General features: G+C 44.2%; 1 protein-coding gene across 2 annotated transcripts; it reads right to left on the bottom strand.

Moving 5' to 3' along the window:
* Nucleotides 1–562: 562 nt before the first annotated feature.
* On the bottom strand, nt 563–12,289 carry RHBDD2 (rhomboid domain containing 2). 2 transcript variants are annotated; one of them, XM_054589746.1, is made up of 4 exons: nt 12,072–12,289; nt 9,618–10,025; nt 4,040–4,190; nt 563–1,525 (listed from the first exon to the last, which is right to left on the bottom strand). In XM_054589746.1, the coding sequence occupies exons 1-4, from the start codon at nt 12,256–12,258 to the stop codon at nt 1,162–1,164; spliced, it is 1,110 nt and encodes a 369-aa protein (XP_054445721.1). In that variant the 5' UTR covers nt 12,259–12,289; the 3' UTR covers nt 563–1,161. The 2 variants fall into 2 exon arrangements, with proteins under 2 accessions (XP_054445721.1, XP_054445722.1); XM_054589747.1 differs by lacking the exon at nt 9,618–10,025 and having other exon boundaries at nt 4,040–4,154.
* Nucleotides 12,290–15,999: the final 3,710 nt, after the last annotated feature.

The following is a 15,999-nucleotide window of genomic DNA, read 5'->3' as shown; positions in this document are numbered from 1 at the left end:
GGGCTCCAGCTGATGGCTCATCCAAAGCCAGGAGCTCTGCTCAGGCTGGTCAAGTGCCTGTTGGCTTATATTCCTGTCCTGTCCTTCGCTTCATCAGAGGAGCCACCCCCCACCCCAAACTACTTTCTGGGCTCACTTGCCAAAAGGTTCCTGGTTAATTTGGCCCATGGGAGACCCTTATGTTAGCTGCCAGGCAGAGAAACTAGCGCTCTTCTCCCCGACTCTTGCTTCAGATGCCGTCACTGTATTACTCACTCCTTGGTTTAAGGTCTTGCCAGGCAGCCCTTCTTGTGCTGATTACACCTGGAGCTCTGGTAACACCCCATCCTCCCTCAGCGGCAGCACTGGCTTCCTGCTTGGCCAGTCTCAAGATTGCCAGACTGCTGTTGCCCTTTCAACACCCTTTCCCAGCACCTTAGCAACTCATTCCCCATGAGATACCCACTGGGCGGAGGAGGTTTTCATGATCTGACCCTTGCTCTCTCTCGTCTTTGCGATTGCACCTGTATCACCCCTGCCCAATTCCTGCTCTACCTTCCCCAGCCAGACCACAAAGAGACCACAAACAGGCAGTTTAGAGGTTGTTTCTTTATACAAAGGTAATTGACATTATGGAGCCACCAGCATGCTGCTGCCATCCACGTTGGTCCTTCTCACCATGCTGGGGCGGAAGCCTTAAGGGGTGGGGAGTGGGCAGTCACGGCAGGGGAGAAACACTACGAAGGCCTGGAGACTGCCGAGCACACCAGCTGGGAGCTCCAGAAGGGCAGACACACACGCACACACTACAATCAAGAGCTCTATACACAGTGGCAGGAAGAAAACTTACAGCTGGAACTAGTCACTGACAACCAGGTATTCTTTGGGAAGCAGGACAGCAGGTGGGAGGAGCCCTGTGCCTGGAGCCAAGAAGCCCAACTGTGCCACTACAGAGCTGGTCAACTTCATGTAATCAGTCTTGGTAATGCAGGTATAAAGTGGGGACAATAAACTTCACAAAATTGTCATGAGGATGAAATAAAGACATATATCAAAGTTCTTAACACAGAACCTGGCACATAGAGGTGTTCAATAAATAATTTTTTGTCAAGAAAACCTCAGCTCAGAGGGGACCTTCTTCAGAAGGCCAATATGTAAGATAATCTCCCTAGAAATTCCCCTTCAGGGGATCAGGACCCTTGAGCCCTCCTTGGAGGCTGTGGTCACTGGAGTGGGCAGGGCCCCAGAACATACAGTTCCAGGGCAGTTGAGAGGGGCAGGGGGCTGGACCCCTAAGGAGACCCCTGTGGAACCCGGGCAGACACTGGAGGAGTTAGGTGTTGTGCCAAAATGGTTTTGCACATAACACAGGCCAGAGGCAGGCTGGTAGGGAGGCAGGCTGGGCATGTGCCCAGAACCAGCAGCACAGGCTGGCCAGGAAGCTAGTTTCTGGCCATCGGTGTGCTGCATCTGGGCAACAGGGTGGCTCAGGAACAGGTGAGGGTGGCTGCTCTGCTTGGGGTAAGAGCCGGGCACGGGGTTCAGCCTGGAATGGAACAAGAGAGAACAGTCATTTAGCTAGAAATGCCAAGGCACACAGCACCCACAGCTGTCATTCCACATGAGGAAAGCTTGGAGTCACTGTGCTGCTTACTATTACAACATGTTTTGGATATTTGCTCTAACTTGTTCTAAATACCAAGGACGGAGAAAGGTTAAACTCAAACAGAAAACAGATGCCTAGAGAGCAAAGGTCCTGCAGCAAGCCAGCAGGGGGACGGGATACTGGACTTGCGACTGAGACGGCCTGGGTGTAATCTACTTACAACAGCTTGCAAACCGGACAGACAGATGGGGACCAGATCCCAGTAGACAGTGGCTGGCTGAGCAACTCGACCCCAAAAGAGTGGATCCACGCCAGTGGTAAGGAGGGTGGGGAGGCTCTAATGGGGTAATACAGGGCTTGGGCCCAGGCCCTACCTGCTGTGGTATTTTCTACCTGTGATTTCAGGAACACACACTTGCAGCTCAAAGCCCCAGCGGGCAGAAACTGAAGTGAGAGATGCAGGGAATGATCTGTGCTGAGATTAAAGTCCTCACCACACACTCATGTGGATGGGACCGTGAACGGAGACAGCCTCAGGGTTTTATCCTCTGAACTTTTGTGCAAAGTTCCAAATGTACAGAGTGAATGCCAACACCACTGATGTCTGTTAGGTGACTGGACTGAATCTGTACACATTTGAATTAAAACCTGGCCTTACAAATCAAATGTATAAGTACAGACACAGGACACTTAACAGTACTTCTTCCGGGATACCTTAAAATGTAGAGATTTTGCGCTCTCAGAGCTTGACAAGACCCTCCAGGGGGGCAAGGCTGTCCAAACAGCCATGTCAATGGCTCAGGCATACATGCTGCAATGCTGCCCACGTTCTGTTCTGGGTGCCAGCAGCAGGCCAGGATAATGGCGGCCAAATGCCATGAGGAACATGGAAGGAACTGAAAAAGTTACCCTGTCACCCCACTTAGATCTGCATGTCATGGTAATGCAGGGTCACACCTGGCACCAAAGGGTCACAGTGACAGAGCAGTGACTGCAGTTCAGCATGGAAGAACTTTCTCATCAGGGGCTGCCTTGGAGGGTGAACGTCAGTCACCATGGGGTATAAGTTATGGCTGGGTGACTGTGACCACTACCAACTGTTTAGAAAGAGCTCTTTCACAGAGTGGGAGATTGCACTCGAGAACCCCTTAAGTCCTCTCAAGACTTCATGAGAACAACTAAAAGCCAAAAAGTCACAATTCACGTCACTACATTTAAACAGCCTCCCATACATTTAGACCCCAGGCATTACTTGCCTGAAGCAAAGTGGATGAATCTGCGTTTCTGCTTTTTGCAGTTACCCACCCCTCCAAACATGTGCCTTTAAAAAATGGTCAAAGGTCCCTGGCCGGTGTGGCTCAGCTGGTTGGAGATTCATCACATAGACCAAAAGGTTGTGGGTTCAATCCCCAGTCGGGGCGCATACAGGAGGCAACCAATCGATGTTTCTTTCTTTCTCCCTTCCTCTCTTTTTGAAAGCAATCCTCAGATGAGGATTATAAAAAAATTTAAAAACATCTTTATTTTTTGAAAAAATAGTCGAAAGGCTTTGAGCTGATGAAAGCTGAGAATCTTCACCTCCTGAAATAAGAATAGCTTCCAATTTAATCCAAACCCTGTATCCAGACAGGCATGGAGGGCAAAATTTACTCCACACATGGATTAAGGGTAGAAAAGGGCTACTGACACTTGCCTTCACAGTGAGTCAGTCCTTCCTTTCAGAAGGGCCGCTGAAGAGAAGACCTCTTATAGTGTGAGGTCTCAGCATGGACAGAAACCAGAGGCGGATGAGCGGCCAGCAGTGTGGCACAGGGAAAGGGAGTGAGGAAGACCCGGAAGCAGGAGACCCTAGCTCTAGACCGAGTCCTCCCACCTGTGTCACACGCAGACAGTCACCTTCTTTGTGCCTCCTCTAAAAGGAAGGAATGAGGCTACAAGAGCTTCTGAAAGCTTGCCTAACACTTTTCATTGAGAGTTAACGAGCCTGGACTAGAAAATAGTAAACCTCACCTTCCCTTACTGGGTGGCTAAGAAAACCCTACTTTTCAGGTCTTGGGCTGTGCTACCTCTTAAGCTACTGAGGGGCCTGTGTGAACTGCCCGTGCTTCTTACCAGTGTGCCAGCTAGCGCCCAGCGTGACCTGCAGAGCGCTCGTCAGTGCTGAGGGCTGGTAGCAACACCAGGCAGGGCCACTCCCTCTCAGTCTGCCACAGTCACTCAAAGTGCTTTACGCACAAGTGCTCCTGATGCCTTCCCTTTCCCACTCCTGCTCACTTCTCGACTCAGATGCAGTTGGGTGGAATATAGAGTGCTCAAAAGACATCTGTGCATTGATTTCCTGGGCCCAGGGCTACCCACATCCTATACATTTTTTCCCATGACACTGAACTCATCACACCTCCCACAGGCCCTGGAATTGCTTTAAGAATAAGATTTAAGCGTTCTTTTACTTACTTCCGGCTCTGGGCTGCCCTTCTTTCAGCTGAAGAGCCTGAGATGTACTTGAGCATTGAAATCCTCCTCATAAGGCTGAAAGGGAACTTCTGGTCAAGCTTCAATGCCACTCGCTCTGAGAGGTCGAGGGAATAGCAGTATGTGAGGCCATCTGAGGTTGGCATATTAAGTAAAATTGGAGGCAGCCAAAGAGAGGAGGGCTGAACACTCCCCAGAGAAGAATACATGTTCCCACATTTATTATACAGGGGCATCAGTGCCTTTTCCATCATAAATTCTGACTGGAATTTCAAGCTCAAGGGAAGACAAGAGCTGAGCTTTTGTCCCCTCTACCTCAGAGGGAACAGGTCCCAACACCAGGAAGAGGCAGATAGGTGTTAACGTTTCACCTTCCCCTATGCTAACCCATCCTATTTCTTGAGCCCCTCTAATCCCATAAGCCAGCACACACCTCCACCCTTGCGGTGGGATGAGGCAAGAGGCTGTCTTAATACCTTATAGAGGGGACCAATTATCATCTTACACTTCTGTCCCAAAGAGAAGGCCTCTTGCCTCAATATGACCAAGTGAGCTTTATGTGGGTCTCTCTGGCAGCGCTGCCTGCACAGTCACTATCCCCGTGAAGAGATGACCCTCTGGTCATCTGACCTGTGTCAGCCCACCACTGCCTAGGTAGCCACAAAGTTTCAGCCTCTATCTGTCCATCCATTCATCCTTTCAACAAGTATTTATTGAACATCTAACATAAGCCAGGAACTAAGGAATAAGTAGCAAGTGCCAGGCAAGGAGTAAGTAATTGGGGTAGAATAAGTGGTGATAAGCAAAAAGCTGATCTATGGAAGACCCTGCTGGGGACCAACCCTAACCTAGTCTAGAGATATCATGGAGGGCTTTCTCTATGGAAGTAACATGTATGCTGAACCTTAAATTGTGAGTAGCAATACCTAGAAGCGGGGGTTGGGGGTGGGAGAGAAGGCATCCCTACAGAAGCACCAAGATGAAGTTGTTTCTTTAGGCAGTCTTCTTATCTTGAGTGCTACTGGCATTTTCAGCATGATAATCCTTTGTTGGACTGGTCCACTTCACTCATTACAGGACATTTGGCACCCCTGGCCACTACCAGCCGCTAAATGGCAGTAGCACCTAGTCATTATGATAACCAAAAATTCCCCTGTATATTTCTAAATTCTTTTAGGGAGAACAGTCTGTTTCCGAATATTAATTCCAGGTGATAACCAATGCTATAAGGAAGTCAGAAGTTGTCATGGTTGATAACTTCAGAATGATCTCAAGAAGGAGAATGACAAATTCCTCTTCCAACTTTGATAAAGTAATACTACTAGACTAGTCTTCTCACCATAAATAACTAAAAGAAAGGATACATCATTTTACACAATTGTTTTCATACTTTGGACAACAAACACTATGAGGCTGTGATACCTAACAAAGGGGAAACAAATGAAATGAGCCTCAAGATCAAGATGGCTTTCTGCCTGGAGGCACTTTCCCAACTACAGCACAGGAAGGGGAATCCAAGCATAGTAAAGCATTTTTTTCTAAGCTGGAGAGACAGAGCTCAGAGAGGAAGAAGTCCCTGGGATTTACAGGTCAGAGTAATGGACAGGAGGGAGCTGCTCACAGCAGGACCTCCAAAATGTGCACAGGAGTTCCCTGAGTCTTTAGCTGAATATGAACATGCACATAAATAGGCTGAGACTCATCAAGTCATGCAAACAACAGCTACCGAGGAAGCAACTATAAGCTTAACAACTCTTGGAACTCTCACAGGACAGGGACATGATCAAGTTTTAACCAGAGTAAAGAGAACTCACTGAACACCCAGGGCATTCAGAAGAGACTTCCAAAAGGGCAATGCTTTAACAAGTATATTAATTGCCTAGCAGGAAAAAAAAACCAAAACACTTTACAGGAAAATAACAAAATTCAGCCCTCAGTAACAGAGTATTCACAATGTATAGCATAAAATAAAAATTACAAGACAAGTAAAGAAGGAAATGGGGTCCATGATCAGGAGGAAAATCAGTCAAAAGAAACGGATCCAGAAATGACAGAGATGATTGTATTAATAGACAAGTATTTTTAAATAGCTTTTATAAATAAGTACATGTGTTTAAACAAAAACATAAATATAATGAAGGAAGAGATAAATAATCTCAATACAGAAATAAAAACTATAAAAAAAGAACCAAATGGAACCTCTTGTGCTGAGATATGCAACACGGCAAATAAAAAACTGGGTGGGTTTAACAGCAGAATAGACACTGCAGAAGAAAAGATCATTGAACTTGAAGGCAGTGTGATAAAAACTATCCAAACTGAAATATAAAGGGAAAAAAAAAGCTGAAATATAAAAAATAAATAAAACATCAAGGATCCATTGAACAATATCAAGTAGTTCAACATTTGTGTAATTGGCACCCTAGGAGAGGAGAGGAGAGGGTAGAAAAAAAAATACTTAAAAAAAGCACTAGCCTGTAAACCAAGAGGTCACCAGTTTGATTCCCAGTGTAGGGCACATGCCTGGGTTGTGGGCCAGGTCCTCAGCGGAGGGTGTGCAAGATGCAACCTCGTACTGATGTTTCTCTCCCTCTCTTCCCTTCTTTAGGAATAAATAAATAAAAATCTTTAAAAAAAATTAAAATGATATGTATATTTTTTGATGTGATAAAAACTCTAAACTCGCAGTTTCAAGAACAATGACTCCAAGCTGGGTAAACACAAAGAAAATGACCTGAAGTCACCTGATAAATATCTAAAAAGTAATGATAAAGAAAAAATTGTGAAAGGAGCCATAGAAAAACAATGAATTAAACACAGAAATGATAAAAATAATCACTGATTTCTCATCAGAAACAATACAAATCAGAAGTGATACAATGACATCTTTAAAAGTGAAAGGAGATCAGAGAAGGCTAAGGCATTTTTCAGATAATCAAAAGCTGAAAGAATTTATCACCAGCATACCCACTGTAGAAGCAATGTTAAAGGAAGTTCTTCAGGTTAAAAAAAAATCTTAGATGGAAACTTGGATCTACACAAAAGAATGATGAGAAATACAAATGGTAAATATGTGAGTAAAAGTTGCTTTTATAATTTAAAAAATATAATTGGCTGTTTAAACCAAAAGTAACAGAATTAAAACAAAAGTAATAGGTCCTGTCCAACTAACTCAGTTAGTTAGAGCATTGTCTCCATATGCTAAAGTTGCAGATTTGATCTCTGGTCAGGGTACATATAAGCAACAAGCAATGAATGTGTAAATAAGTAGAACAACAACTGATCTCTCTCTATCTCTTTCTCTCTCTCTCCTTCCCTACCCCCCTTCTCTCAGTAAGTAAAATTAAAAAGAAAATTAAGCCCTGGCTAGTGTGGCTCTGTGAATTGAGGGCCAGCCTGCGAACCCAAAGGCTGCAGGGCACATGCCTGGTTTGTGGGCTGGGTCCCTGGTTGGGGACATGCGAGAGGCAACCAATCAATGTGTACCTCACACATTGATGTTTCTCTCCCTCTCGTTCTTCCTTCTTTCCCTTCTCTCTAAGAATAAATAAATAAAATCTTAAAAAAAAAAAAAGAAAAATGACAGCAATGTATTATGAGGTTTATAATATGCAGAAGTAAAATGTATGACAATAACACAAAGGATAAGAAGGAAGGAAAGCAAATACAGTACTGTAAGATTCTTACATTATATACAAAGTGGTATATAAAGGGTGGGACAAAAGTAGGCTTATAATTACTTGTATGGAAAATAACACAATAACAATACAAGGATAAACTGTGTTTTGTATACTCACAACTATAAACATACTTTTGCCCCACACTGTATTATCTGAAAGGAGTCTGTGATAAACTAAAAATGCTATTGTAAACACTAAAGCAACTACTAAAAAATAAAACAAAGAGGTTAATAGTCAAACAGAGAAGATAAAATTCTAAAAATGTACTTGAAGGCAGAAGAGAAAAAAAAGAACATTTGGGACAAAGAGAAAACAAACACCAAACTGGTAGACTTAACCTCAACCATACTGAAAATCACACTAAATGTAAATGAGCTAAACATGCCATTTAAAAAGCAAAGATTGGAGAACCAACTATATGCTATCTGTAAGAAACATGTTTGGTATAGAAATACACATCTTTTAAAAAGGATGGAAAAATATATACCATGTAAATCCCAATTTTAAGAAAAGCAGAAAGCTGGAATAATTATGTTAGTATCAGACAACAGAAACTTTAAGGCAAAGAAGAGTAACAGATTAAAGGGTCAATTTCATAATGATAAAGGAGGGACTCATTAAGATGACATAACAACCCTAACTGTGTATGCATCCAATAACACAGTTTCAAATACTTAAAGAAAAAACTGACAAGAACTGAAAGGAAAAATTGGACAAATCCACAATTTTAGTTTGAGATTTTAACAGTCCTCTCACTAATTGTGAGAACTATAGGGATATAGAAGGTTTGAACAATATTAACACCTTGACTTAACTGACATAAACCCACCACCTAAACAATCAACATTCTTTTCACATACACATTGAGTATTTACCAAGATGCACCAAATGCTGGACCAGAACTTATTTAAAAGGACTGTAATATTATAAAAGATGTTCTCTACCTTATGAAATAAAATTAGAAATCAGTAACAATAATAAATCTGGAAAATCACTGAATATTTAGAAATTAAAAAAGTCACTTATAAATAACCCCTGGGTCAAAGAAGAAATCCCAAGGAAAATTAGAAAATACTTTTACCAAGTGATGACAATGCAACATATGAAAATTTATGTGATGTAGCTAAAGTAGTGCTTACAGGAGAATATTTAGGTTTAAATTTTCATTAGGAATCAATAAAATTTAAAATCAATAAAATTAAAATGTAAAAATTACCTATATTATCAATATGTATTTATTTATATACTACCTACCCTAATACCTGAGTCACAAATAAGAGATTTTAGGAGTGCAACTGTCTAACCGAACACTACAGTTCTGATGTTTTTAAAGATGTAATCTACTTTGTATATTAGATTTTTTTCTCCTTAACTGCCAGAATATTTATATAAGGGATGCAAGGCTTATGCTAAGTTTTTAACCACTCATATAGTAAAAACCTATCATTAAAAAAAAGTTGTTGTTTTTAACCCGAGAAAACACTAAACCAAACAAAACCTATGATTCCTATTTCTTCATGGAACTTCTCCACCTCATGGGTATTTCAGATTCTTCCAATGAACTCTTAACTTAATTAGTCAAATGTACATTTACACCTTAGTTTATAAGGAAAAAAATCCAATCAGAATATTTTACTAACTGCTAGTACTAAGCTAGTATGAAGAGAAAGCTATGTTAATATTTTCCAGTTGAGGGAACTCTGGCCTAGAAAAGGGAAGTGACCCACTTAAATCCACATGGTTTTCAAAGCTGAAGCTAGAACCCGTATTACCTACACCAGAGTCCATGGGTCTATCTATGTGACCCCCTGCCTGGACCCTCTAACTTGCTTCACCCTTTGGGATGTCATCATTCTACAATTCCCTTCTAAAAAGGATACATGCTAGGCCAACTCCAAGTCCACAGACATTACTGAGAAAAGAGGTCTGGGGAATGAGCCAGGAAGCACACAGCAGGAGCCAGGGCACCAACATTGACGGTACAACCACGCCAAATACCAGGGCCCTCCGCATCCGAGAGCGGACGGCGCTGACTCCCAGCATAGCAAAAGCCACTGGGGTAAAACCTCTGGCATCCTCCACTTCCCCCAGCTTCGACAGTGATGACACAGCCTCAAACGACAGGAAGATGATAGCGGAGATGAGGGCGAAGATCACGGTGAAGAAGCAGTGGCGGACGGTGCCCACGGTTCTTTCAAAATTGCCAGCAAAGCGCCAGATGATGATAGCACCGCAGAGCAGAGAGACTGGATTCTCATAGACAAAGATGTAGGTCACCAGCCTGTAAACTGCAGAGGAGTTGGGTTAGAAGCCTGACAGTGGGTTGCTCCAAGGTGGGAAGGACAGGTTATAACCCCAAATACCCCCTTAATATAGTACTGAGAGCTAGTGAAAATCAGCCAGAAGCCAAGATAAGAAGTGGGAAGCAACAATGAAGAACCCAAGAATCGAAGTAAAGGCGTGAATGTCTAAATCTCTGCTCTTTCCCACACCTGGAGTAAGTATTATCAGTGACTGATTTCCACGTGGAAAAAGAAAACCCTTTTTAACATGGGATGGTCTTCGAATTTGTAATTTGTGCTTTATGCCACTTTTTTAGGTTTTAATACTGACCTATCTCACCAGGCAGTTTGAGGGTTAATTAATTGTAACAGCTTCAGGGTGGATTGAGTGGGTGTCCCTTAACACTCTGTGTGCCAGTCTCCTCGGCTGTAATCCTGACCTCTCCTTCCATAGTGGCTGTTCAGAGGAAGAAAAAAGGGACCATAAATTATTTTGCACCTATAAAGATTATCACTATAATCTAGATATAAAAGATATAAAAATTATCACTAATAATATAGATACGAAACTCAAAAGTCTCTTTTAAAGTGCTTACCCAATCCTATAAGTAGAGTAATACTTTATGTGCAATAAGACAACAAAGAATTTCTTTTCTTTTTCTAAAAGCAGTCATCTCTTATGTACTTTTATGTCCTTGTAGCCAAAACAGTAAACTGAAGGAGGGGGACTAGTGAAGGGGCAGTAATATTGGACTTGGGAGCCTAAAGACTTGGAGTGGAATCTTGGTTCCATCATGCTGAGCTTAGTCAAGTCACAGGCCCTCTTAGCTTCTGTTTCCTTACTGTGCAGTAATGGGGTTATGCTTGAGATCTCTGAAGGTTTTTTATGTGTCTAATACTCACATGCCCACAAACCCCACATTCTGAGAAGCTGTAAATGAAAGAAAAACGGGGAGCTCAGTTTAGGCTGACAGCTTGCATCTGCCTATGACATGCTCTGCGTCAGGTAGTGGGTGGAGGAAAGTTTAAGATTTGAGCAGGGAGGCAGGCTAGGCTCCTCAGTCAGGCCGTGTCTGTTAGTCTCCGTTCTCTGAATATTACTTCATTATTTGTTGAATACTTCCAGGTTTAAAATTCCAAGTACAAATATGATGATTCTAGAAGCAACTCTATATGGTTTGAGGATTATAAATCCCAAAGCTCCAATTCCAAAACATCACATGATAAAAAGAAAAATCTGAGTTGTCTCATCTGTATGACTTCATAGCTCTGTGATTCTCTGCATTAAGACTCAGTCTCATCTAAATAATGAGCAATAATAAACCCTATCTCATGGGATCTCGAGAGGATTAAATGAGTTTAATGCATGTGCATGTGCTCTGCAAAACAGCAAGTCATATAAATTCCCCATTTTTCTCCCCAGAAAAGAATGGAATTTTAGGAGCAGACATTTAATACTTAATTAGTCCGCAAATTTCTCTCCCATAAAGAAAACAAACCATTCTCCCAAACGTGTAAGATGCCCCTTTCCCCATGAGCTGGGAATCTGAGTCAGGACTGAGATATAAACGAAGAAGCAGAAGAAATCCTAAACTTTAAGTGTCCAGTCCGCATACAGGTATAACCGCAGATAAACGTTTAATGTCTTCATGATGGAAAGCCAGAAAAAAATTGCAGTGGGAGTTAAGCCCTAAAGCAGACCTAACTGTGTATATGCCCAGAGAGGGGGAGAGGAAAAATCCTCCTCGAAGAGCGAGCAAGAGTGAGCGAAACCTGTTTGCTAGAGAATGTATGAGGGGGCCTTCATCAGTCTGGTGGCGACAGAGAAGGGAATAAATTAAGATGCGGAGAGGTTACCATGAAGACGAAGGTGGGGCTATGAAAACACAAAGACGTGGAATATGGGGCTGGTCTTTGGGTGGACAGAATGATGGTGCGTACGAAGTAGCTAGAGGTAAGTCCTGATGGCGCGTGTGCTGGGAGGCCGAAGCCCAGAGTCTGGCGAGGTCGGAGGAAAAGGGCTGACACCCGGCCCGGCCTCTCCCTGCTCACCTTGCCAGTTGCGCAGGCAATCGGACCCTAACGAGAGGCCGGAGGGTGGTAGCGGCGGCTGCAGCAGGAAGAGGCGGGGACCGGACACCAGTAGCGAGAGCAGCGCGGTGAAGAAGGTGGCGGATGGCACCTCGGGGCACAAGAACCAATTCCGGCACCCAGGTTCCGAGACCGCCACGGCCGCCATAGTCCCCGTGCCTACGGGGCCCCGAGATTTCGCCGGCTCCTTCCGCCCCCTGCGGCTGTCTCTACTGGCAACTGCTGCGGAGGCGGCCGGAAGGCCCGCCTCTCCCAGGCCTCTGCCCAATCCAGTCGTGCGGACCAACATCCTCGCAAGCAGGCTGCAGGGAGTCCTTCCTGGGTCCTCTACTTGCCTTGGCTTGCGCTACCGCTGGTCTTAATTGTCGGGGTAGCTTCAGGATCTCGGGTTTAAATTTCACCATCTCTGCTCTAGATGGCTAATGATTGTTGTCCTTCGTAGTTTACAGAGCTCGCGCGCGCGCGCTCCTCTCCCCGCCCCCTGCCCCCCGACCACGCACGCACATTCCTCTTATCTGTGTTTATCCCCGTTATCTGGATGAGGAAACAGGTCTGGGAAGGCCCCCGGGTAATTCAATTAAATGGCAAAAATGAGATTAGAACTCCTGTCCTCCCACTACTTAGGTACAGGCTGGGGACCCGGGCACGTTTGTTGTCACCCGGGTTTGGCCAAGAGTACAACTGGATTAGCTTTGCGTGGTTGGGTAGGAGAGGCAGGAGCGTGAGACTAGAGAGGGATCATATGTGGTCGCTGAAGTGTTAGGAATGTGATATAACACCTTAATAATCAAGGTCTATTTCAGCACCTCAAGTTAGAAAAGCGCTTTCGCTAAAGAATAGCTGTTGAATGAAAAACACTGGAGTATTTGTTTCCCCAATTACAGATGCTCCAGAAATTGAGGCAACTTGCCCAAGGTTCCAAGTGGGAACTGATAGGACTGGGATTTGAATCGGGTTTGCTAGCACTGGAGTATTTGTTTCCCCAATTACAGATGCTCCAGAAATTGAGGCAACTTGCCCAAGGTTCCAAGTGGGAACTGATAGGACTGGGATTTGAATCGGGTTTGCTAGGCTCCAATTTTCTGCTCTTTTCACTGTAGTATTTCCCTGTAATATTCTGCTTCCTTGTATGTAAATTTGACTTGAGGCCATACAGGCTACTGAAAAATAAATGCTTCACAGGCTGTGCTGGCTATTCAGATCCATTCTCAGGCCCTACTCTGCCCCCTCTGTAGCTCTGGCAATGACTGTGTTCCCTGAACTTCAGGAAGAAAACCTGAGATTCTTCTTTTGTGTTTAGTACTAAAATAAAACTATATAATTGTCCAGACATAAATATAAAGCAATGGAACATATTTGAATACTGTGTGCATTTAAACTAATGCTGCTCGACACAGCAGTGGGCATCAAAATTAAGGTTTTACTCAACAGGATGCAAAATATGAATCAGAAGTGTGGTGGTACTGCTAAAAATAGCAAATGGGAACTCAGGCTGCTGGAATCAAAGTATGGCCTTGGAAAGAGTAAAAGGGTATGTTCCCATTTCTGTGCCAAACAGAGTATTCCAGGAATACTGAGTCTACTTCTAGAGACACATTTTGAAAAAGGATGTGGAAAGGATGTGTAGGGCTAGTGTTGCTCAATGGACTTAGCACCAGCCTATGAATGAAAAGGTCGCTGGTTCTATTCCCAGTTGGCACATGCCTGGGTTGTGGGCCAGGTCCCTAATAGGGGGTGTGTGAGAGGCAACAACACAATGATGTTCCTCTCTCTCCCTCCCTTCCCCTCTCTCTAAAAAAAATAAATAAAATCTTTTAAAAAAAATGTGGAAAAATTGGAGCTTGTCCAACAAACTGACATATTGGGAGGGGGAGTGGAACTTTTAAATCCTGTCTGATAAGAAGCAGTTAGCCCTGGCTGGTGTGGCTCAGTGGACTGAATGCCAGCCTGTAAGTCAAAGGGTTGCTGGTTCAATTCCCAGTCAGAGCACATGCCTGGGTTGCAGGCCAGGTCCCCAATAGGGGGCACGGGAGATGCACCACACATTGATGTTTCTCTCCCTATCTTTGTCCCTCCCTTCCCCTCTCTCTAAAAATAAATAAAAACCTTAAAAAAAAATGAAAGGGACCCCTTCTAGGACGGGCCACTGGCTGTAACTGTCTGAAGGACTTCTGGAGGAGGAGTAGATTTATTCTGATTCTCAAGAAGGGAGCCCTGAGGCAGAACGGTAGAAATGACGAAAAGGGAGACACACTCAAGAAAGAACTCTCTTGACAGTTTGGATTGTTCATCCATGGAATGAGCTGCTTTGATCAGTAGTGGGGTCCCTGGTACTAGATATGTGCAAGCAGAGGCCATCTGGTGACTGGATGAGAATGTTGCAGAGAGATTCAAGCATCAAGTTGAAGGTGGAAATAGATGCCTTTTTAAATTTTTTTTTGATCCTCAGTTCTAAGACTCCATAAATAAACACAAATTCACGTGGAGGGTCGATACATTCACTATTTATCAGAGGGTGGAGGATAATCTCATTTGGTCTTCTGGTAGAATGAGTTGTGGTGACTTCACATATCCTACAGCCAAGGGTTGTATAGTCTAATGCATAGAACACCCAGAGGACTCCTGTCTCTCTAATACTGCCTCTCTCTTTGATTCTGCTTCCCTTTCCTCATTTCCCCCCCAGTTATGCTTCCAGAAAACCTTCTTCTTAAGGGAAGAAGACTTTCCCTTAAGATCAGGGGATAGAGAACTGGAATGCAAGAACAGAGCCTCCGAATTCAGTAGGGGTCATAAGATGGCAGCTGAATAGGAGGATATATTGTGCACCTTTTCCCAGAACCAAATTGGAAATGAAACTAAAGAGAGGACCAGATACCCGAAGTAAACCAAAGATGACCCAAAAAAGAGACTTTTAACCAAGGATGGGGGGAGAAAGAGGAAAAAACACCATGACCTGTAGGAAGGGTGAGGTGGTTAAGGGGCTGGATGGTTCACAAGGGAGTGGGCCGAGGTGGCAGCACAGCTGTGGAAGCTTCCCCTTGAAAGGAGAGAAGCAGGGGACACAATCTGGGCTCCCAAGCACAGAGCGCCAGTGCCGGGATCAGCAGATCATATAGCACCCAGTGGTGAAAGGCCACAGAGTGTTTCACTGCTGGGGAGAGACAAGATCCACTGGAGACAAAGCCACTATTTTTTTTCCCCTCTAAATTCTTAAAGGGGCCAAAGCACAGGTTTTGTGTTTACAACCACTCACCTTTGGCCGAAGCAAAGGAAAGGCAGCACAGATTGGAGTTGTGTGAGGAGAGGCTGGAGTGGGAGACAATGGGGAGAGGTGTGGGGGAGTGGCCATGGGGTTTTATGTGCTGGGATATACAGATTCTACAGCAGCCATTTTTCTTGAGAAGAGCAGACCCCTCCCAGGGGAAAAGCATTTACCTCACCCTGTGGGATACCACTCCCTCCACCCTCTGGAATCCTGCTCACCTCACCCTGCATCCTTTTTTTCTTTTTCTTTTTTGTTTAATTCTGTATTTTGTCTGAGTTTTTTTCTTTTCCTTATTTCTTTTCTTCCATCCTGCATGTTAACCCCTGTTGACATATGCAGACTCGAGGGTCGAAGACAATGGATGGATGGACCGGCTGCAGGGTGCAGCCATACCATATACTTTCCTGGGAAATAGACTGGCTCTTCCCCCTCACAGGAGAGCCGTAGAAACACCATCTGCTTTCCAGGAGACCCAAAATCTGGGCTCTGGAGACTCCACCCATTAGCCTACTAAGAGGCCCTGCCAAGTACAGGGAAAAAACCCTAGACAGACTCAGACTAGTGGCTCAGGAAACACACCCACCAACTACCCTGAAGTCTGAAAGGCACCTGCCACAGGAGTTT

Source organism: Pteronotus mesoamericanus, unplaced genomic scaffold, assembly GCF_021234165.1.
Source record: "Pteronotus mesoamericanus isolate MK-2021 breed Mesoamerican mustached bat unplaced genomic scaffold, CSHL_Meso_final scaffold_167, whole genome shotgun sequence".
In the NCBI taxonomy this organism is placed as follows: domain Eukaryota; kingdom Metazoa; phylum Chordata; class Mammalia; order Chiroptera; family Mormoopidae; genus Pteronotus; species Pteronotus mesoamericanus.
Note: the sequence above shows the minus strand (reverse complement) of the source record. Positions and strands in the feature narration are given on the sequence as shown.

What these genes read in the sequence shown, in the direction of transcription:
- RHBDD2 (XM_054589746.1), bottom strand. Translation starts at nt 12,258, where the DNA reads ATGGCGGCCGTGGCGGTCTCGGAACCTGGGTGCCGGAATTGGTTCTTG. An exon ending in TTGCCTGCGCAACTGGCAAG is followed by an intron (nt 10,026 to 12,071) that starts GTGAGCAGGGAG and finishes ACTCCTCTGCAG; the next exon opens with TTTACAGGCTGGTGACCTAC. An exon ending in ACTTGGAGTTGGCCTAGCAT is followed by an intron (nt 4,191 to 9,617) that starts GTATCCTTTTTA and finishes TGCCAACCTCAG; the next exon opens with ATGGCCTCACATACTGCTAT.